Source organism: Schistocerca nitens, chromosome 10 (assembly GCF_023898315.1).
Source record: "Schistocerca nitens isolate TAMUIC-IGC-003100 chromosome 10, iqSchNite1.1, whole genome shotgun sequence".
Lineage (NCBI taxonomy): Eukaryota > Metazoa > Arthropoda > Insecta > Orthoptera > Acrididae > Schistocerca > Schistocerca nitens.
The window spans coordinates 14,395,764-14,418,741 of NC_064623.1; the positions used below are offsets into that span (position 1 = coordinate 14,395,764).

A 22,978-nucleotide genomic window follows, 5' to 3' on the forward strand; every position below is an offset into this window, starting at 1 on the left:
CATGGTTGCCCTATTCTTCGACCAACTCTGCATATATTGTTGCAACGTTGTTCCCTTAAAATCCAGAAAACGAATTATTACATTTTACTCCATTTTCCCAGTGGAATTGGGCCACTTTGTTTTGGCTCACGTACCAGTGTCCAGGTATGTTGTGGTGCGGAGGTTTCACTGTGTACTTGTATCAAAAACATTTACCTGCAAGCAAACAAAACATTAAGTAACTTAAGGTTGGGGGTGGAAGGAAGGGACTGGGTAGTGCTGACTGTTGGCTGCATGTGGCTAAATGCACTCAGCAAGGCTATGGATAAACCTGCAACACAGAGAGCATGTGAAATAATTGAGATTATTTCACAGCTAGTCCCTACCATCTGACCCTCTGAAACATCAGTCAGAAAGCTATATTGGATCTAATGGCAACAAATAGACCAGACCTCTTTGAGGGTGTCCGCACTGAAATATATTACTGACCAAAACACGGTTGTGGCAACAGTGATTACCAGAGTACAAAGGACAACTAAACCAAGTAGAATATATGTTTGGTAAACTAGGCAAAAGCCACTAGTGTCGTGTCTCAATGAGGAACTTCAAACTTTCAGCACAGGGCAGGAGCACGTAGTGGAAATATGGTTCAAGTTTAAAAAAAATAGTGGGCCATGTACTGGATAGGTATATATCCCATAGAACAGTTCATAACTGGAAGGAACCTCCGTGGTATACAGTCAGTGTAAACTTCTGAAGAAAAAGAGATTACTGTGTAATAGGTGTAAAATAAAATGTAGGGCTACATGTAGAGAGCTGCTGAATGAAATGTGTTTGTCTGTGTAGACAGCAATATGTCATGCCTCCAATGACTACTATAGCAGAATACTGTCAAATGAAATTTCATAGAACATGCAGAAACTCTGGTCATATGTAAAGGCTGTTAGTGGCATCAAAGTTGGTGTCCAGTCCCTAGTGAATGAGACAGGAACTGAAACTGAGGGTAGCAAAGCAAGAGCTGAAATGTTTAACTCCATTTTCAAATGTTCCTTTGCTCGTAATTAAAGGCTCTGAGGCGGAGCCGCCCCAAAATATATGTTAAAGAAAATTTCGCAACAACGTATTACATAATTTAAATTATCAGGACGAATTTCCCATTCCGATTAAAATAATGACGGTCAACGTTTTTGGAACTCTTTGTATCGATAGATGTTTTCCGTACGGTTAGTAGTGTTTAGGCTGCGCCTTGGAACGTCTGTAAGCTGCATGTAGTAGCGGTTTGGGGGCGTGGCTTCTACATAGTACTGCTCTTTATGGGCGACCCGAAGGCTCAGAGCTTGCAGCCTGAGGGTGTCATACCAACCACCACACATTTTTCACATTCCGTTATCTATGTAATAAAGGAATGTAGAGTGGCCGAAACTTCACTATCCAATCTCTATCTGTGCACATCTCTACTACGCTTCGATGCGTCAATAATCGACGTTTAGTATTATTGTTTTGATAATGTTTTACATAGTTGTTTTGTTTCTGCCATTGGCTATTTCATCCACATTTAGAATAAGTTTGCAAATATCCCGCCAGAGTGCACTAGACTACAGTAACATGACAGTACTGCCATCTAGCGAGAGTTTCGTAAGTGATTAGAGGACAAAGTGCGCGAAATTTGTCCCATTACTTTACTTTCCTTGCTTGCTGATGCTGACTGCTTTTGTTGATACCGTGTGATATTAGCAAGTTTCTTTTTCGGAGTGTATTTTTCAAGATTTTAGTGAGTTTTACTTGCACAAGAGCTGTGACGTCACCAAAACATCACAGTATCGTCATGCGAACTCGTAAACTTCGAGCTTTGGAGGTAAACCACAATAAACGCCTTAAGTTTAGAACTGAAAACACCAAAAATATTAAGCAGCCGCGAAGTTAACATTCATCACATTAAAGATCACTCCGAAACGCGTCTTTTCATATGATTTGCTGCAGAGTGTAATGATGACGTATAAAAACACTAACCACAGATTTTAACTCGAAGTTACCTTCTAATGATATTTAAGACCTGATTATAGAAGATACAGTATGTAAAATTATGGCTAGAGAGTGATCTGCCCACCCCCCTCCCCCTGAATTCTTAGTTGTTTGTCAGAAATCTGTAGCGTCACCCGAGGTCTATGTTGGCTCCGATCGATAAATACCGCTGCCTTCCCCAGTATAGAAACCACGAGCAGCGCCTGGTCAGGAGAATTGCCCAATTTAATCGTCATGCCACTTAAAAGATCAATGAAGTAAGTATTAGTGTCACTGGAGTTGAGAAACATCTGAAATAGTTAAAATTGAACAAACCTTCAGTCCTGGTGGAATCCCTGTCAGATTATACACTGAATTTGTAGCTGAGTGAACCCTCTTCTAACTACAATCTATCGTAGATCCCTCAAACAAAAAACCGCAGCTTGTTTTGGAAAAAAGCACAGGACACGCCAGTCTACAAGAAGCGTAGCAGAGGTGATCCATAAAACTACCATCCAATATCCTTGACACTGATCTGTTGTAGAATATTATGATGTATTCTGAACTCAAACATAATGAGGTATCTTGAAGCAGAATGAGCTCCTCAGTGCCAACCAGCACGGATACCGGAAACATCGATCAAGTGAAACCAAACTCACACTTTTCTCGTGTGGCATACAGAAAGTTTTGGATCGAAGCAGTCAGGTAGATGCTATATTCCTCGATTTCTGAAAAGCATTTTGTTCAGTACCACACCTATACTTATTGTCAAAAGTATGATCAAATAGGGTATCAAGTGAAATTTGTGACAGGATTGAGGACTTTTTGGCAGGGAGGACACAGCATGTTATTTTGGATGGAGAGTCATTGTCAGATGTAGAAGTAACTCAGTTGTGTCCCAGGGAAGTGTGTTGGGACCCTTGTTCCTCATGTTGTATATTAATGATCTTGCAGATAATATTAGTAGGAACCTGAGACGTTATGCAGATGATGCAACTATCTATACTGAAGTAATATATGAAAGAAGCTGCAAAATATTCAGTCAGATCTTGATAACATTTCAAAGTGGTGCAAAGAGTGGCAACTGCTATAAATGTTCAGCAATGTAAAATTGTGCGTTCAAAAAAAGGAAAAGAAAAAAAAAAAAAAAGAAAAGAAAAGTAGTATCCTATGACTAATACCGATGAATAACTGTTGGAATTGGCCAACTTGTGCAAATAAATGCCTGGGTATAATACTTTATAGGATACAAAATGGAATGGTCACATTAGACTCAGTCATGGTTAAGGCAGGTAGTAGACTTCAGTTTATTGGTAGACCACTGCGCAAGTGCAAACCACGTGTGCAACTAGTTCTAGAATATTTCTCAAGTGTGTGGAACCCATAACAAGTAGGACTAACAGGGGATATTAAAGATATACAGAGAAAAGCAGCAAGAATGATCACTGGTTTGTTTGATCTGTGGGGGAGTGTCACAGAGATACCGAAGGAACCGAACAGGAAGGCTCTTGAAGATGATACAAACTACCCGTAGAAAATGTATTAACAAAATTTTGAGAACCAGTTTTAAATGATAACTCCAGGAATATACTACCACCCCCTATGTATTGCTCACAAGGGGATCGTCAGGATAAGGTCAGAATAATTACAGCTTACACAGAGGCATTCAGACAGTCATTCTTCCCATGCTCCATATGTGAAGGGAACTGGAAGAAACCCTAGTAACTGGTACAATGGGACGTACCCTCTGCCATGCATTTCACAGTGGTTTGCAGAGTATAAATGTAGATTTACAAAAGTTTTTTGAATTGCAGTATAACCTTTAACATATTCTTGATGCTCTGATTTCAGATTTCCTGATAACAAGCTATTTGTTTGAAACGTACAGTGATTTGACACCTGGGCAGCTCACTGACCTGCGATCGGCCCTTGTTAACAACAATACGTTTGCAGCCTACACTGTGAAGTACAGCATTCACAAGTATTGCAGGTATTCATCTCTGGAGCTGTTCCATAAAGTGGACGCCTTTGTAAGGTACCAGGAGGCACACGACCATAAAGTCACTGATGAGGTACAGTTAATTTTATTCACCTTATTCAAAAATTAGAGAACAACATTAGCTGTAAATATTCTCAAGTACTTATTTACACTTTTATTGATCTCTGTCTTGTCCCTAGAAAAAAAAGTCCAATAAACTGTAGAAACGTTGTGTACTTCGGTACACTCGGTCATTTGTAGTGATTGTAATGACAGACGGCCCGTGATGGCTCTGCATTTGGTATTCTGAATTTTTTTGTCAAATGGTCGATTAATGATTTTTGTCATTCAGCTCTTCCTTATCCCCATTTGTTTACTGAAAAATGCGTAACATACTACAGTGCCAAAAAACATTGTAAAAATGAAGTACATGTGTTTGACTTGTGCAGAAAAGAAGCAGGCTATTCAAAGTGTGGAATGTGGAGTAGAAGAAAGAAAAACATAGGATGCAGCAAAAACTTCAAGATTCCGCCATTCATGCTGCCAACAATCCTGCAACAGAAAAATTAAATTGCTGGAAGTTATTATACAGAGGGCGGAAGTGAATCCAGTAAAATGAGTTCCGCATCTCAAAGAATGAATATTGAGTCATTCGCTGTTAGTCTCCGGATTAAGGATTTCGCCTCTGACATCATTTGTAAGAAGGAATGTGGACAAAGTGTGAATGTTTGTCACACAGCTTGTTTGTTACGGATAAATTACCTAGGAAGCCCACTGGCAGTTTATGATCCGTGTCCGACATAAAAGGAGAAGTAACAGTTGATTCCATCTGTGACTCCAAAAGAGGTAAACTTGTCAGTGGAAGTGCTACAAGTGAACATTGTTATAATGGAAGTAGATAGTAATGTACTTTCTGCTTTCGTCTCATCAGAAATAGAAAACACACTTCACCAAGCTCTCAGAAGGTCAGTGAGCAGGAAAAGGTCATGGATTTCTTTACAACATGAAACTGAAGTTTCCATAATAAACCCTGCCTAGGGTTACTAGGTGAAACCCAGCCAACGGTCTCAATGGCGGAAGAGGAACATTTTCCCAACGGCAGAGAGAGCGGAAGAGCTAACTCCAGGGCTTACTACCTTGGTTTTAATTTCGGATTCGGGGCAACCCGATCCCCTAATTTATTATCCAACAATTACTGCAAAGCATGATGGGAACGTCGTCAAAGATAGACACTACTCCAAGAGGTAGACCGAATGGCAAATCCTCCGTTGTTCGTAGAAACAATGCAAAGGGGTCAAAGGATTTTGGAGGACCCCAACCAACATGTATGCAGCCCTCAACACTGAAATTTAAGAAAGCAACTATGTTTGCAACCCTAAATGTAAACTCTCTAATTAAAGTAGGAAAATTGAAATTATTGATTGAAAAGCTGAACCAGAAAGAAATTTTAATATGTGCATTGCAAGAAACAAGGTTTTTAGATGAAACTGCTTTAGATTTTGAAAACTATCGTTTATTTAAAGGAAAACCAGGTAAAATCTTAATGAAACAAATGCCATACCTGGGAACAGCATTTCTGGTACATCACTCAATTTTAGATTCAGTTACTAACTTCTACTCGAGTTCTGAGAGACTATCCATTCTTGAGATTAAATGTAAAAACAAAGGATACTCTATAATCAACTGTCATGCACCCATAAACCAGGACAACAAAAATAACCCGGAGAAAGTTGAAGAATTTTGGGAGATACTTGAAATGGAACTGGATAGGTGCTCAAAGAAGAACATCAAAATGTTAGTAGGCGATTTTAACGCACAAATAGGAAGGGAGAAAAAATACCATGGAACAGTAGGCCTCTTCCCAGGTCACAAAAGAACTTCAAAAAATGGAGAAAGGCTTATAGAGGTATGTAGGCATTTCAACTTGAAAATAATGACAACACATTTCAAAAAGCTGAGCCGAAAAACTAAAACATGGAGATCACCAAATCCACTTCTCGGAGAATTCCAAATTGACCATGTGGCTATCTCACTTCATTGTCAAGAAGAAATTCAAAACACTAAAGTGCTGAAAAGCCTTGATGTTGATTCAGACCACTATTTGACTACGATTAAATTCAGACCACTCCCATTTCGAAAAGAGAAGAAAACCTTTTACAAAATTCCAAAATATAACACAGAAACTTTAAAAAATGAAGAAATTAAACAACGGTTTCAAAGAGCATTGCACAAAGATAGCGATGGCATATCCACAATAAATAAGGAAGCGGGATGGGAGGAGATCAAAAACGAAATAGTTGAAATAGCAAAAGAAAATTGTCTCGTGAAAAGAGTAAGAAGACATCCATGGTGGGACAATGAATGTGATGAGGACCTGGAGAAGAGACAGAAATTGTGGCAGAAATGGAACTCCACAAAAGATCCTCAAGATCTTGACAATTTTAAAATCCAGAGAAGAGAAACAGCTAAGCTTTTCCGTAATAAAAAAAGAAGACAATTTCAGGATAACCTAGAACAGATTGAGGAGGACTTTAAAAGAAATAATTCTAGAGATTTCTACAAAACGTTTAGAAAACAGCTAACCAAATACCAATCCCCAAATTTATGTTTTAAAGATGAAGAGAACAAGCTAGGTTTGACAAACAAGACTAATTGTGAAATATTAGCAAAATATTTCGAGAATCTACTAAATTGTGAACCCCCCAAAGATAAAATGAGTTTTGAAAACCACCGAAATACTAATACCGAGTCAAAACCTCCAGACGCTGAAGAAATAAAACACATAATACACAGTCTAAAAAACAATAAAACCCCAGGTGAAGACTCCATAGTACCAGAAATCCTAAAAATAATGGATACCAACCTCCCACAAGTTTTGGAACATATGTTTAAGAAGATCTGGGACGAAGAAAGAATTCCTGAAGACTGGCAGTGTGCCCTGATACACCCACTACACAAAAAGGGGGATAAGATGTATGTTAATAATTATAGAGGGATCTCGCTACTACCAGTAGGATACAAAATTTTGTCAAGGAAATTACTTCAAATCGTGGAGCCAGTTCTGGATAAAAAAATAGGTGAATATCAAGCAGGTTTTAGACAAGGTAGATCCTGTGTTGAACAAATATTTAACCTGAAAACACTAATTCGTTACAGAATCTCAAGAGGCCAGAGATTTGCAATAGTATTTGTAGACTTCAAAAAAGCATACGACTCGGTAGATAGAGAAACACTACTGAAAGTATTGGAAGAATTTGGGGTCGATAAGAAAACAATTCAAATTATCAAACAGACGCTAACAAACAGTAAGGCCAAAGTTAAATTTATGGGTGAAATTTCAAGGATGTTCGAAATTAAAACAGGTGTTAGACAAGGTGATGGTTTATCCCCAATCCTCTTCAACTGCGTACTGGAAAAGATATTGAGAATATGGAAAGAAGAACTCAAAGGCACCAAGAATGACATTAGAATTGGAACAAAAAAAAGAAAAAATAGAAGTGGACTGTTTAGCTTTTGCAGATGATCTGGCAATAATTACAGAAAACGAAGAAATAGCTCAGAATTACTTGGAGAAACTACAAGAAGTTTCGGCCAGAGCTGGACTGCAGATTTCATTTGAAAAAACCGTGTATGTGTCTAATCATAGAAATAACAAGAAAAATCTTATTACTAAATACGGCAATATTAAGAGAGTAGAAAAATTTAAGTATTTAGGTGAAATAATTCAAGTGAATGGTTTAGACAAGAGTGCAAACCAGGCGAGAGCAAGGAAAATGGAATTTGCTTTTCAAAAAACCAAAGACATATATAACAAAAAAAACATTTCGATTCAAGCTAAATTAAGACATTATAAAACTGTCATTAGACCAGAATGCCTGTATGCATCGGAGTGCCTAACTCTTAACAAAAAGGGGGAAATAGAAAACATGGAAAGGAAAGAAAGGAAAATTTTGAGAAAAATATTAGGACCGAGAAAGATAGGAGAAGAGTACAAGCTAAAGAGTAATAAGGAAATATACAAAACTATTGAGAAAGTGAGTGATGCAATGCGTAAATGCAGACTAACGTTTTATGGTCACCTGTCGAGGATGGATGGAAACAGACTAACAGGAAAAGTGTTTGAACATAGTAACAGGAACGAAAAAACCAACAATAAATGGATACAGATGGTGAAAAAGGATTTGGCCTATTTTAATGTCACCCGTGAGTCAATCAGGGACAGGAAAAAGTTTAGACAAATAGTGAACGAAATTAAGTGTTTTCCAGAAGAAACGAAACTAAAGAATAATAACAGGAAATGGTCGGAAGAGCGGAGGAGGAACCATTCGAAAATGATGAGGAAATATTGGGAAGAGAGAAAAAAGATCAAAAAGCCGGGCAAGTGAATTGTTGAACGTGGTCCAAAGATGGCCGAAATCGAAAGAAGAAGAAGAAGAATTAAATTAAATTCTTAAAAATTAATTTCTGATAGCTGCTTTCTGCTTCCCTCTATAAAGCAATACAAATAATATTGCAACTGCAGTTATATTTTTTAACTTTGTTTCTTTAGGGCACACCCGTATGTCAATAATTTCTTATTTCACTATGATCAGTCAGACTTTCATTAAATCAAACTCTCCCTCAAATTTTTTCTGAGGTCCTTATCAGCTTTATATTATCAAGAATCAAGTCTAATTAATTTTTGTCTTGTGAGATTGTTATCATAAAGTAACTATTGTTGTAAGAGATGATAGTTTGCTAGTGAACAAGCAAAACATTTCTGGCCAAAAGTTACATAGTAAAAGTCATCTTCACTAATCAGTGAATGAATGCAAACAATGTGTGGGGCAGGAAGGGTGAAGGTTCATGTCATCCAAATTAGGTAGTAGGCTAAAAACATTCTCCAACTTACGTTTGTGCCTAGTGGTGTTCCATATAGTGTATGCTTAGGCTAATTAATTCAGATTGTATTTTATTAACTGCATCAAACATCGTAAGAGTTCGAGAAAATTCCACAAATTGGAATATATTTCTTTTTTGTAGTAGGGATGTAAAAAAAATTATTGTATTGCCCTTCTTCTCATTTTTGAACTTTTTTTTGTCATTAATAGTAGGTTTTTTCAACAATTCAAGGAAGGAAACATCCTACTGCTTCAATATTTATTTATTCTCTTTATGAAAACATTTTTAATTAATAAGTCACAGATAACTGTCATTCAGTGATTATCAGTTAGAACTTCTTTTACTTTGATTTTTTGAATAATTTCATGCCCGAGAAGCAACTTAATAATAATTTCATTTTAAGTGTAATAAAAAACCGCTGAATTCTATATTAGCTTTTCAATAAATCTCCTTGTATCATAGTTTATTGAATACATGATACATCTCTTGACTATTCTACGTATAATACATACAAGATCTTATTTAAACAATGTGAACAAACTATGTTTGTCACAATCTTGACAGTACAGGTCCCATCTTCTTGCTGTCATCGCCTATCACCCAAAGCATCATGGTGACCCTGAGTGCAAAAAACCATGTGTTGGTACAGAGGTTCTCTGTGTCACGTTGTCACTTTATTGTAGACTCCATTTGAATCAGAAAGGAAACAAAATTATGTGTTTATATTGAAGTAAAATTCATGTAAATTCAGTGAAATATAAATTAATAAATGCTCATGTTGTGTTGCTCAGGTGGGAAACACGAGAGTGTTACTGTCAGCAATTGTAACACTACAGTCCCTGGAGATAAAAAGGATATAGCCCTTTATCATATAGCAAAATACTTGCCCCTTGGTGTACTACAAATTGTTGGTAACATGGATACGGTATCATAAGTAGTTCCAGCCTGCGTGACTTGTCTCATATTGAGGCACATTATGGAAAGTTTTCTATAATAGCCATAAAATTTCAGTTAGGGGACACCTCTAAAATGACAAGTAATGGCTTTGGTTTACTAAAACTCATTCTCAACTCCAAGATTAAAATAATAAATAGGTAAAATATTGCTTCACATAGTTTAGTAGTAGACTGGTATTGAATGCTTCATTAATCATTAACATATCAGTTACATTCTAGTCTACAACTACTTTAAAATGTAGGTGGAGTGTGTACCACAAATGACTGCTACTGACAGGCAATTGTGGTAATTTTAATTGGCAATGTTTGTGACTCTAATAAAATTTGCTCCTGTGATTGATTACTGACACAGATGGCGTTTTGCAACCGGCAGTCTCTGCAGTAACTTTTGCCAATGCGTGTTGCAGGTTCTCCTGCTCTTGGAGGAGGATGACACTCTGGCAGAAGCTGTCGATGTCCCTAAAGTACTCGGTGACCTGTTTGAATCTGTGGCTGGTGCAATATTTCTGGACAGTGGCAAATGTCTGAAGACAGTGTGGAATGTTTATTACAAGCTCATGGAGAATGAAATAAGTAAGTACACTTCAGAGGAATGTCTTTGATGTTTGTATTTTTTTTTTTTAATTTACGTATTTGCTGCAAGAACTTTATATACCACTATCTAGATAGTAAAACAGAGTGTAGCAAGGATCTGACCTGGTGCCTGGTGGACTTGGGAAAGAGGGTGGAGGTGCGGGGGTAGTGTTCATATTAGTGGGAAGAGTCGGAGAAAACAAAGCACAGTGTCTTTCAAAACTATTGAAATGCCCTTATTTGAGATTGTATAGTTTGTATGTGATTTTTCCATTTTTTGACTGTGCTAATAACACAAGGAAAAATGCTGCAAATGCTACGGCAGCTTTTAGATCGCAAGGCCATCTGGCATTTTCTGTTGAAAAGAGAATAGTTCCAAATGTCGAAAAAACTGCTCATTGCTGTTGGTGTGTATGCTCCATTAATAAGACACAGGTGTCCACCCTGAGTCTCAGTAGAATCGTGTACAATTGTGACGTAATAGAATGTAATTTGAATGCGCAATAATGACTGCTCCACTTATGTGTTACTTACTTGATATAATTAAGTAGAAATGACACAAGAATTTAAGAAGTTTTTGTGAAATGTACCATTCTATGTTACTTTTGGATGGAAGCATTCATTGAATTATTCATTGTAATAAAAATTGTTAAATGGTAACTGAAAGATAGAGAAAACAAAGAATAAATAATATGATTATTTAGTTATTGGTATTTGTTTAATCTGTTTGATAACTCATCACTGTTGCCATAACTTTTTTTACAGAAATTTTTGCAGAAACCATTCCAAAATCAGCCGTTCGTCAACTGTACGAAAAATGTAAAGTACGCCCAGAATTCAGGTATGTGTATTTGAAACTTGCATGTTAGTTTCATCTCGTCCTCCAGTTTATTTGAAGAACAGTACTTAGTTTAAAGTAAATAATGTTTTAGATGGTGAGATCTATTATATAGGGAACTGTGGCAGTCACTGTTGGACAATAATGAAGAAAACAAACCATCTCACAGTGTCACAAGACGCTCAAAAAGTTGAAAGAAACAAACCTAGTAACTTTCGTTTCTTTCTCCTAAAAAAACAATGCTCGCTGTTTACTGCACACGTCTAAAAAAAAATTCTATTTTGATCTTAGCTGTGTTGCCCGAGAACATTTATGTTGTAGAACAGTATTGAGTGAGAACATGCAATCAGATCTGTCTGGAGGTCAAGAGGTTTCTAAGTGCAGGGCAGACAGAACTGATCTTAATGGCGAGGCTATGCCTTAAAAATCATACGAAGCATAATAGTTTTATAATTGTAAAATCATTGACTGGAATCTCAGTATAGTGGTGCGCACATAAGAAGATGGGTGGTGACGTGATGCACATTGGCAAGGGGCAGTGTACTGTGTGATTCTGCAGCTAATAGTGTCTTTCTGCCACTTCTGCCTTCAGGATGCTCGTGGAATATTTACTACTGGTTTTCGCGGTGGTTAAGTTATGATGAGGGTACTTAGCTACTATAATGTTTGTTATGGATGGCATTTGAACACACCAAGAATGGACAGAGGGAGTGTTTCTAGCTTATAAGTTCTACTAGGAAGTGTCAGAAGCACAAACGTCAGCCCAGTGTAGTGCTCACCGTAGTGTGGCCAATTGCGAGGAGAGTGAGGCGAAAGACAGACAGACAGCACACTGGAGATGCTGCAAAGTGTCCTCCATCCCTTACTGCAACGGGTCCAAGAAAGCTGTCACTCGCTCACTCTTGATGGAGCCACTGTGCTGTTTATGGGGGTTCCTGACAGGAAATGAGGCTGCTGACACTGTTGCCAAGGCTGCAACCCTCTTACCTCAGCCCACTAATTCTTATATTCCCTCTGTGACGATCTCTGTGTTGCTGTCGGTCAGGAGGTGGTGTCACTTTGGCGTCGCCACGACTCCTCCCTTCACGGGAATAAGCTCCGGGTTATTAAGCCTCTCCCAGTGGCTCGGACGATCTCCTCTCGGCCAGCCCACCAGGAGGAGATAATTTTAACAGGGTTGCATATTGGGCACTGCCTTTTTTGCCATCGTCATTTGTTAAGTCGTGCTCCCCCACCACTTTGTAACGTTGCGCCCAAATTTTAACTGTCTGCCATTTCCCGACGGAATGTCATGTTAACTGTTTACATTCCCACTCGGGTTTGCCGTCTGAGTTATCGGCCGTTGTAGCTAATGGTGCGTGGGCTGTACATCGCGTTTTGGCGAAGGCCATTTAAATTTTAGTTCTGGACCTCAGTTTCTTTGTAGACCTTTCTCCACATCCCTGTTTTTAGCTGTCTTCTCTTATGTCGATTGGGATTGACGTGTAGTCATTTTTTAACTCCTCTCTGTCTTCGTGTTTATGGTTTTTACTTGGGCACATATGAGCCTAGCTGTTTTTGTGCCCTAAAAGAAAGCAAACAAACATATCCTCCACCTCTTCTTCATTATGCAACTGCTTTCTTATGTGAGCACAGCTCTGATAGCAATTATTTAAATTACATATTTATTGACAAATATAAATGTTAGTTAAGTATCAAATAATTAATGACTTTTTTCCATAAAAATAACTTATTTTTTTACTACTGGCCATATGGAAATAAATTCAAATTTAATGGAGGCATGCGAAATGCCATTTTGTTAAATTAAAAAATTTATACTTCACTAATACTGTTCAGTTTGTAGAAACAGAAAAAGTATTTTATGTGCTATTTGATGTTTCACATTTTCGTACCAAATTTTAATTTGTAGCAATACTTACATTTTTGTGCAAATGGTAATTAAGAAATGATGTTTTTTTATTACAAATTATGATTCAGTATTTGTTAAATGACATTTCCATTTATTAATTCAGCCTCACATACCCACGAAAGAAGCAGGTTTTGTTGAATGAAAAAGAACTCGTGAACAAATCCCCAACCTACAAAAAAAAGTGAGAAATCACAAGAGCTCCGTGTTCCTGTGGGGTGTGTGTGGTTTTTTTTTTTTTTTTTTTTTTTTTTTTTTTTTTTTTTTTTTAATACACTGTGTATGTGACTTGTCGGGCAACAGGTATGACGACAGCTGCTTGCAGAGTTTTAGCACTGATCAGACCTCCATGTAATAATTACTTCTCCACTGTGAAGCAAGTGCTGGTACATGCGAATTCCTCAGAGTATCAAAAGATGTCAGACAGAAATGTATCCTATCCATGAATTGTAAAACATCCGTGCCAAACATCATTAGGAGAACTATTGACAGTTGGACAAGAGTATTTTAAACATAGCTGCGATACAGCAACGGTTCCACGTCAACAGATTAAAAAACAGCCGACCAGTTGCAAAGGATAAAGTAATCTTTACCTAGGTTTCAATAGATATAAATCTATCTTCTTCAGAAGACGGCCTAGGGACAATGAACATCATAATTTATAACCAAGGTAAGATACATGAGTCAAGAATAAAGTATGACATATATTAGGAAAATCTTGTATTACAACATGTGAGAAGGAATGCTGATACTTACAATATTACAGTAACATGGAGTGAAGTATCTTAGTCATTTTTGCAAACATTTACATAACTCAGTTGATCTAAATAAAATATAGCCCTGAGTACAGGGTTTGTCAAACATATAGAAATTAAGAACATAGTAGTTGAAGAGCGCATGGGCGACTGAGTGAAATCGGCCAGCGTAGTAGCACTGCGGCCAGGGCAGGTGGCGCTCAGGTCGCAAACTATTTGCCGATTGGCGTCCTGAAGTAACGTGAGGTATCAATATTAAATGCATCCTTAGATAGAGTTACAAAAATAAATAAAATCATTTACCACTCCCGTTGTGACATACTGGGAGTTATAGGCGCAATCACGTAGAACATTCATCAAAAACAGGACAGGTGGCGCTTCCGCCATGAGTATTATGTAGTGGCATATACAGCCAGAATATAACGGTTATATTACCATAATAGTGAAACACATAGGATGTATATAAGTGACAAATTTTAGAAAATCGTAATGGCTCTTAAGTCATAATTATGAAACCTGGGCTATAATCCATTATTCATAATTATGACTTAAGAGCCATTACGATTTTCTAAAATTTGTCATTTATATACACCCTATGTGTTTCACTATTATGGTAATATAACCGTTATATTCTGGCTGTATATGCCACTACATATTACTCATGGCGGAAGCGCCACCTGTCCTGTTTTTGATGAATGTTCTACGTGATTGCGCCTATAACTCCCAGTATGTCACAACGGGAGTGGTAAATGATTTTATTTATTTTTGTAACTCTATCTAAGGATGCATTTAATATTGATACCTCACGTTACTTCAGGACGCCAATCGGCAAATAGTTTGCGACCTGAGCGCCACCTGCCCTGGCCGCAGTGCTACTACGCTGGCCGATTTTACTCAGTCGCCCATGCGCTCTTCAACTACTATGTTCTTAATTTCTATATGTTTGACAAACCCTGTACTCAGGGCTATATTTTATTTAGATCAACTGAGTTATGTAAATGTTTGCAAAAATGACTAAGATACTTCACTCCATGTTACTGTAATATTGTAAGTATCAGCATTCCTTCTCACATGTTGTAATACAAGATTTTCCTAATATATGTCATACTTTATTCTTGACTCATGTATCTTACCTTAGTTATAAATTATGATGTTCATTGTCCCTAGGCCGTCTTCTGAAGAAGATAGATTTATATCTATTGAAACCTAGGTAAAGATTACTTTATCCTTTGCAACTGGTCGGCTGTTTTTTAATCTGTTGACGTGGAACCATTGCTGTATCGCAGCTATGTTTAAAATACTGAAATTCCTGCCCGCCGAGGTATCAAAAGCTGCATCCAGGTATATGGACATCAAATTAAAAATTGTGAAAGCAGGTATGGCTATTGACTTTAATCACCAGTGCCTAGAGAAAGACATTATTCCTGATTATGTGAAAGCGTACGTAAACCTTAAACAGTGTAACAGAGTTACTTCTATTAAAAAGAAGCTAGTGCATTTAACTATTTCGGAGAGCACAATCAATTTGTATAAGAAAAAAGATGTTCTTAATAGTGAAGCCTACTGTATACATTTGTTTTTAACTAAAGCCTTTAAAGATCTTTGTAATTTTCAAATTGACCACCTGTGGAATAGTATTAACGAATGGCTCTTTAATCGTAAAGAAGTAATCAAAGCTAGACACGAAAAAAAGCTTTTGAAGTTTAGTAATAGGACCACAAGTACAAGTGTTAAGACAGCAGATAATAGTGTCAAGCGCCTATTTTACGATAGAGTACTAAATAAAACCAATATTACTTTTACGCAGGCCGAAAATGACTTGTTGTGCAAAGGCCTTAAATATAACTTGCCTACTAAACTCGATAAATATCCTGCTGTTTGTGATCTCATTGTAGACGTAAAATTGGTTTAGAATCTCTGAAATTAGAGAAAACTGAGCAAGTCAAATGTGCCTATGAATGTAACAATATAATAGAAAAAGAAATTAAATTATCTCCTAATGTGCAGTCAGACGAATTTAGTATTGTAAAAAGCATTAATCATAAACTTAGAGAGCACGATGCCTTAGTCACTGAAAGTGACAAAGGGAACACCACCGTCGTGGCGTATAAAAATGAATATATAGAAAAGACTGTAAAGTTTTTTGAGGAAAACGATATCACTGAGGTTACTGTAGATCCTACTGCTGAACTGCAAAATGAAATCCGGCGTACCTTAACTAATTCCGTCAGCCTATTCAATAAGTTTCAAAAGAAAGAGCTTATAAACATGAACCCAAAACCACCCGTGCTCAGAAGCCAGTTTAAACTGCATAAACGAAATCACCCTATCCGCCCTATAGTGAATGGTATAGGTAGTCCACATCATACGCTCGCTAGGCGCCTCCATTTTAAAATTAAAGATGCTTTCACATTTGAAAATAACTTTTCCATAAAAAACAGTAAGGAATTAATTAATAACATTCAGTCTATACTTTGTACACCTGACACTAGACTGGTGTCCTTTGATATCGTCAGCCTTTACACAAATATCCCGGTCAATGAAACTATAGACCTTGTAAAAGAGAATCTTCTCAAGCATAAAAAATTAAGTGAAACACAGATTGCGGAACTCATTAATTTGCTTAAGGTCGTTTTAAAATACAATTATTTCACATTTAATGGGAAAATGTATGTACAGCCAGATGGGTTAGCAATGGGTAGCCCACTTGCCGGCATTCTAGCAGAGATTTTCATCAACGCCCTGGAAACAAAATTCTTCAATTTTAGTTCAGAATTACGCCAAAAAATCCGCTATTATGCACGTTATGTTGATGATATTTTCATTGCTTTTGACGGCACAGATTATGATTTAGAGCTTCTCTTTAACACTTTCAACGGTTTACATGAAAAAATTTCCTTCACTAAAGAACTTCAAAATGATAAACACGAACTAAATTTTCTAGATTTAACAATTTCTATACAAGATAATACCTTCCATTTCAATATCTTTCGCAAAGAAACATATTCAGATAATATTATTCCTGCTGACTCAACTCATCCAAAAGCTCATAAACTGGCATTTTTTCATTCCGCCATTCATCGAATGGTAACTACTCCTTTATCACCAGCGGCCCAAAAAAATGAATTGAATGTCATCAAAGCTATTGCGGTCAATAATGGGTACAACCAGAATATGATCGATTACCTGCTTAATAAGAAAATTTCCCAAAATTGCTCGACTTTGAGAAATAACCTCCCCACAGACACCATAGAAACTAAAAAATTTATTTCCATCCCCTTCTTGGGTAACATATCGTATAGGATCAAACGTCTTCTAAATAAAAAATATAACTGTAATGTCTCTTTCTCTACAAACAACAGTTTAAAAAGAAATCTTGTACAGTCAGTAGAGATTGCCAGGGATTGGTTTTCTAATTCAGGTATTTACAAACTAACCTGTAATAACTGCCCCTCATATTACATTGGTCAAACAGGCAGAGCTGTGAAAACACGATATAAAGAGCATCTATTAAGGAAAAAAGGAATAAATTTTCGCAACTCTACTTTTGCTGAACACCTCTTGATAGCCGGCCATACGCCAAAACAGTTAGAAGACACGGTTATCCTACACAGACAAGTCAAAGGACGGAGACTAGATCTGTGGGAAGAGCTATTTATTTTCAAACATCTTGAGCTCAAAGACGGCAATATACTTAATGATCAGCTGAACCTTGCCTGTAGACAATTTTTCGAAGGCTTCAAACCCGTACTGTTTAATATATAACATAAATGCTAGTAACCTCAGTACTCCATTTCCTCAGGAAGCTATGATGCACTTTCTTATCTTTTAGCTCACTGCCTGTTATGTAATATATTTTTCTCACGATGTATGGCTGCCAATATACGGGCCTTCATGTAATAATTTTTTCATTCTAACATATGTATTAACTGGATTATAGCTCAGGTTTCATAATTATGACTTAAGAGCCATTACGATTTTCTAAAATTTGTCACTTATATACATCCTATGTGTTTCACTATTATGGTAATATAACCGTTATATTCTGGCTGTATATGCCACTACATAATACTCATGGCGGAAGCGCCACCTGTCCTGTTTTTGATGAATGTTCTACGTGATTGCGCCTATAACTCCCAGTATGTCACAACGGGAGTGGTAAATGATTTTATTTATTTTTGTAACTCTATCTAAGGATGCATTTAATATTGATACCTCACGTTACTTCAGGACGCCAATCGGCAAATAGTTTGCGACCTGAGCGCCACCTGCCCTGGCCGCAGTGCTACTACGCTGGCCGATTTCACTCAGTCGCCCATGCGCTCTTCAACTACTATGTTCTTAATTTCTATATGTTTGACAAACCCTGTACTCAGGGCTATATTTTATTTAGATCAACTGAGTTATGTAAATGTTTGCAAAAATGACTAAGATACTTCACTCCATGTTACTGTAATATTGTAAGTATCAGCATTCCTTCTCACATGTTGTAATACAAGATTTTCCTAATATATGTCATACTTTATTCTTGACTCATGTATCTTACCTTGGTTATAAATTATGATGTTCATTGTCCCTAGGCCGTCTTCTGAAGAAGATAGATTTATATCTATTGAAACCTAGGTAAAGATTACTTTATCCTTTGCAACTGGTCGGCTGTTTTTTAATCTGTTGGACAAGAGCATCTCAGTGTGTGGAAGGACCATTAACTACCTCCAATTTGCTGATGACACTGTGCTTTTAGCCAGCATCAAAGATGTACTTGCTAAGCTGCTGACAAAAGTAAAAGACATTAGTAAATCATATTGATTGGACATCAATCTCAACAAGTCCAAAACTCTTGATAATTGAGCAAGGAGCACAGATCCAAATCACAGGTTGTTTAAAGGAACAGGAAGTTGTGCATTTTTTCATCTGCCTCAACCATCTGCAATCTGAGAAGTTGTGAAGATGAGTAGACAGATCACAGGAGGGCGAATGAGTATAAAAAAAAGATCGCCAAGCTGTGCCAGAACAGAATGATAACGAACAGCACAAAGATCCAGCTTCTCAAAACACTCGCATTTCTGTTCCCTTTTACGGTTGAGAAATGTGGACCCTTAAGGCCAGAGACAAACAGCAATGGTTTTGCTTGGTTATTGCCACATGATCCAGTTGATAAGAGCGTAAATGTGTATTGGGAAAAGACCAGGTCTTCTTTGTCCTTTGTAATTTCCTGGAAACAATTGATATTAGATTTACCGTATTTACTCGTATCTAAGCCGCACCTGCAAAATGATACTCGAAATCAAGGAAAAAAAATTTTCCCGAATCTAAGCCGCACCTGAAATTTGAGACTTGAAATTCAAGGGGAGAGAAAAGTTTTAGACCCCACCCAAATCGAAACAAAGTTGGTCCATTGTAATATGGGACACAATTTAGGTCGAATGAATGACGATACAGCTACAGTAGTTTGGTTCGATTCGTAAGCTTAGCAGTTAAGCTTTACCAGGTGGCCATTGCTATGCGTCAGGCGCTCCATCCATATTTATAGGGATAACCTTCCTTTTTCACGTGCTTCGTCTGGTTTGAATTGTTTGCTTATTTCTCTTTGATCTGCTAAGTGCGGTTCTCTTTGTTATACATGTTTACGTCACTCTAAGCTGAAAATGCATTATTGTACCGTCATGCATTGTTTGTCGCATTCTGATACTGAGTGTTTATGAACCTGTCGCCGCTTGCGGCATGGCTTGCTTTTGTGCGCGATACCACGGCTTACAATAAAAAAAAAAAAAAAAAAGGGAGCAATTGTCTCATAAACGAAACAATGGCAAGAGACTGCTATTTATTGTTACTAACATTGCTACTTTCCATGATAATGATCAACAAGAACCAAATAATAGACTGTGTATGATAGAAGATGTTCTGAACGAGAGTTTAGCGAAAATTTTTCTCCGTTTGAAAATCTTTGCAGACGCCTCTTTAGTACATTACATTCTGCACAGAAATTAGAGTCATCTTAGCTTTAAAATCTACTCAATTGCCATGCTTCATTTCTGACTGTATCACTATTATGCATAAGAATAATACGAATATAAACATTACATGATATGTATATTCTTCCGCATTTGCTGTTGTCATTCTGGGTTCATAGTTTATTAGGCAGACAGGATTTAAATGAGGTAGCAGCAAACATGAAACAATACATGGCAAAATGTTTATATTTGTATTATTCTTATGGTGAAGAGAATACTGCATGTGATTCACAATTCATAAAAGTTCCTATTAGCAACACTCTCTTCTCACAGGTAGGAACAAATTCAGAATGTAGAGTTGGCCATATTGACAAACATCACAAACAGTCTTGCCAGTCGGATTTTCGTAGTACATTGAAATGCTGCTACATTCGAAGATGAACAATACGGAATTTGTATTTACTTTGTTGGATAAAGTACGAAAATGCAGTGGTCGAAACTTGGGGCGGGGAAAAAAGCTCGTCTTCCACCTTTTTTTTTAATGTATTTACTGACGCAGAGGTTTTGGCACCAGTATTTATCTTTGTGCCTACAAAGCATGCCTGTGTAGCGCTACAAATGTACGACAGCAGAAGTTAGTTGTGGCGACACCTACCAATATTTTTCAGAACTTCCACTTACTTTGCACTCGATTCTAAGCTGCAGGCGAGTTTTTGGATTACAAAAACCGGAAAAAAAGGGCGGCTTAGATTCGAGTAAATATGGTAAGTCAAATTGTCTGCAGAAGTTGATGAGCCTTTCTGGATTCTTATTGGTGCACTTGTGTGTAGAAAATTTCCTGTTATTGCCTTGTATTTCTTTTCTCTGCCAATCTGTGCTTTGGTATTTTTGACTTTGCATTTTCTAGTGTCTCCCAAAATCACCTGACCTGATGTAATAAGAAATATAATTTTTTGACTAGTGACATCTTTCCATTGATCTGTGGTTCAGTCACAAAGTCCTGTGCCTATTGCTATCATAACTGGGTCAACATGGTAACATGTAGGTGGTATTGAATGTCTTGGTGGACAGTGGTTATAATGTTTTGGTTCATCAGTGTATGTCAAACAATAAGGCAGCCTTCTTCTTGTGATCATTGTCTTGGTACAGCCAGCCACTTTCTAGTTATTATATGTAGCTCTCAGAATCTTTTGGCCTCAGGCTATATTTTGATACCTCCAGCTAGTACAACTAGGGTTTCACTTATTAAGGAATTTCTGACAACCTTTCCTTATAACCCACTGCTTCTGTGTTTTGATATGTGTTAAAGTTTTAACCTGCTTATTGTTTTTCCTTTCCAGTGAAGCAACAAAAACAAGTGAGCCTAATATCTTGGCAGTAACTGTCGAAGTAATATTACAAGATGAGAGGAAAGTGTACTATGGATTTGGAACAACAAAAAAGGCAGCCAAAACGGCTGCTGCAAAAGCAGCTTTGAAAGATATTCACAAAAATGACAGGAAACTGTAAATAGAGCCACAGAGTAAGCACGGACTGGTGCAGATACATCTGTTCTCGGAGTGCCCTCCGTGGAGCTCCAGGTGAATCTCCATTCGCCCATACACTATGTACACACCTTTTCTCCTAACTGTTTAAAACCTCACAGTTCCCTCATTTTTTTTGAAAGAGTAAACCTAGAAAAGAGTTCAGAAAACGTGTATATAGTGTAGGGGCAACTGGAACATGCCCTTGTATCATGATGGAGTCATATAGTGTTGAGAGTAATACTAGACTTCACTTCAGAGTCATATATTGAAGATTAATAATTTTTATTTACATGTTGTGTTTGTGTATTTTTTGTTGATGTTATCATCAGAAATATTGGAATACTATAATACTTTTGGGGATAAAGTCCCCATATTAATGCAAGGTTAAAAGAATGATTTTCATTGACTAATTCTCTACAGATGACTCACTCATTGAGTCAGCATGCGCCTACACAAATTTCTTAGAAGTGACGAAGTTTCTTTTTGATTATAGAAAGGACATATGTGAGCGTGTGTGCTTTTGTTGTAGTTTCATCACAGTGACAAAACTGTAGTTTCAAACTGGCATGTTACTGGCTCTCTCTCTCTCTCTCTCTCTCTCTCTCTCTTTTTTTTTTTTTTTTTTTTTTTTTTTTTTTTTTTTTTTTTTTTTTTTTCCCTCCAAAGCTGAAACAGGAGTGAATGGAACAGTGGAATATTCTCTTAGCTTATACACTGTTAATTTTCAGTTCTGGCTTACATATTGTGAGTGTATATTTTGTTGTTGTTGTTACAATACACAAGAATACTGGCAGGCCAGCATTCTTTAGTGTTGTGTTGCCTGGTTCCTGATTAGAGTGATGTGTTACCATTTTGTGGAGTTTCTGTGTATCCCTTCTCTTTTTGTTCCTACTTCTTATGAAGAGCTGTCCAAAACCTGTGCAAGTGCTGTACCAAAAAATGGTAATCAGCATACTTCACTGGTTGAAAAAAAGCACAAAATATTATTTGTTATGAGGTATATGTAAGATGATAATGCAACATTTGTAAGCAGTCTCACATGTATTCCATTGCAGTTAAGTAATGTACAAATTTAATACAATTAATGGAATCATAATATATAGTCTTTAAGTCCACACTGCAGAATGTTTTTGTAAAGCAGAAATTTAAAATGGGATGTCTTGCTGGGGAAAAAGCATATATACTGTCAAATAGATAATGGTAATTGCTTTTTGTAATATTCTGTGTGTTGAGAGCAAGCGTTACAATGATACTGCAATACATCCATTGTAAATTAAGACTGACATGTTTAATGTCTGTGTGTGTGTGTGTGTGTGTGTGTGTGTGTGTGTGTGTGTGTGTGTTTTGATTGAAGAATCTGTGCTATATATGTATTTTTCATATTATCGCCAATGATTCAGTATAATAAAAGATGATATTTATTGTTTATGTCTTGACAAAATAATTATTATTCTGCATGTTATCTGGTTTGTCGTGTTCCTAAGAATATAACCAAGGGCGTTTGTATGAGATGTGTTGCGGATACTGAAAGTTTCATCTGATTTCACAGTGAATGAAGATAAAAGCTTTGGGCGAATTTTAATTTACGAATCGGACTACAAAACTAATTTTCAAAAGCACCCTTTGATTTT

General features: G+C 37.0%; 1 protein-coding gene across 3 annotated transcripts in view; it reads left to right on the forward strand.

Moving 5' to 3' along the window:
- The window catches only part of LOC126210275 (endoribonuclease Dicer-like), a 334,521-nt gene extending 312,573 nt beyond the window's left edge, over positions 1-21,948 (forward strand). For all 3 annotated transcript variants that reach the window (XM_049939469.1, XM_049939471.1, XM_049939470.1), the window contains 4 exons: positions 3,832-4,052; positions 10,203-10,368; positions 11,134-11,209; positions 21,162-21,948. In XM_049939469.1, coding sequence (XP_049795426.1) covers positions 3,832-4,052; positions 10,203-10,368; positions 11,134-11,209; positions 21,162-21,330 — 632 coding nt within the window. In that variant the 3' untranslated portion in view covers positions 21,331-21,948. The remainder of the gene's footprint in view (positions 1-3,831; positions 4,053-10,202; positions 10,369-11,133; positions 11,210-21,161) is intronic.
- The last annotated feature ends 1,030 nt before the right edge of the window (positions 21,949-22,978 follow it).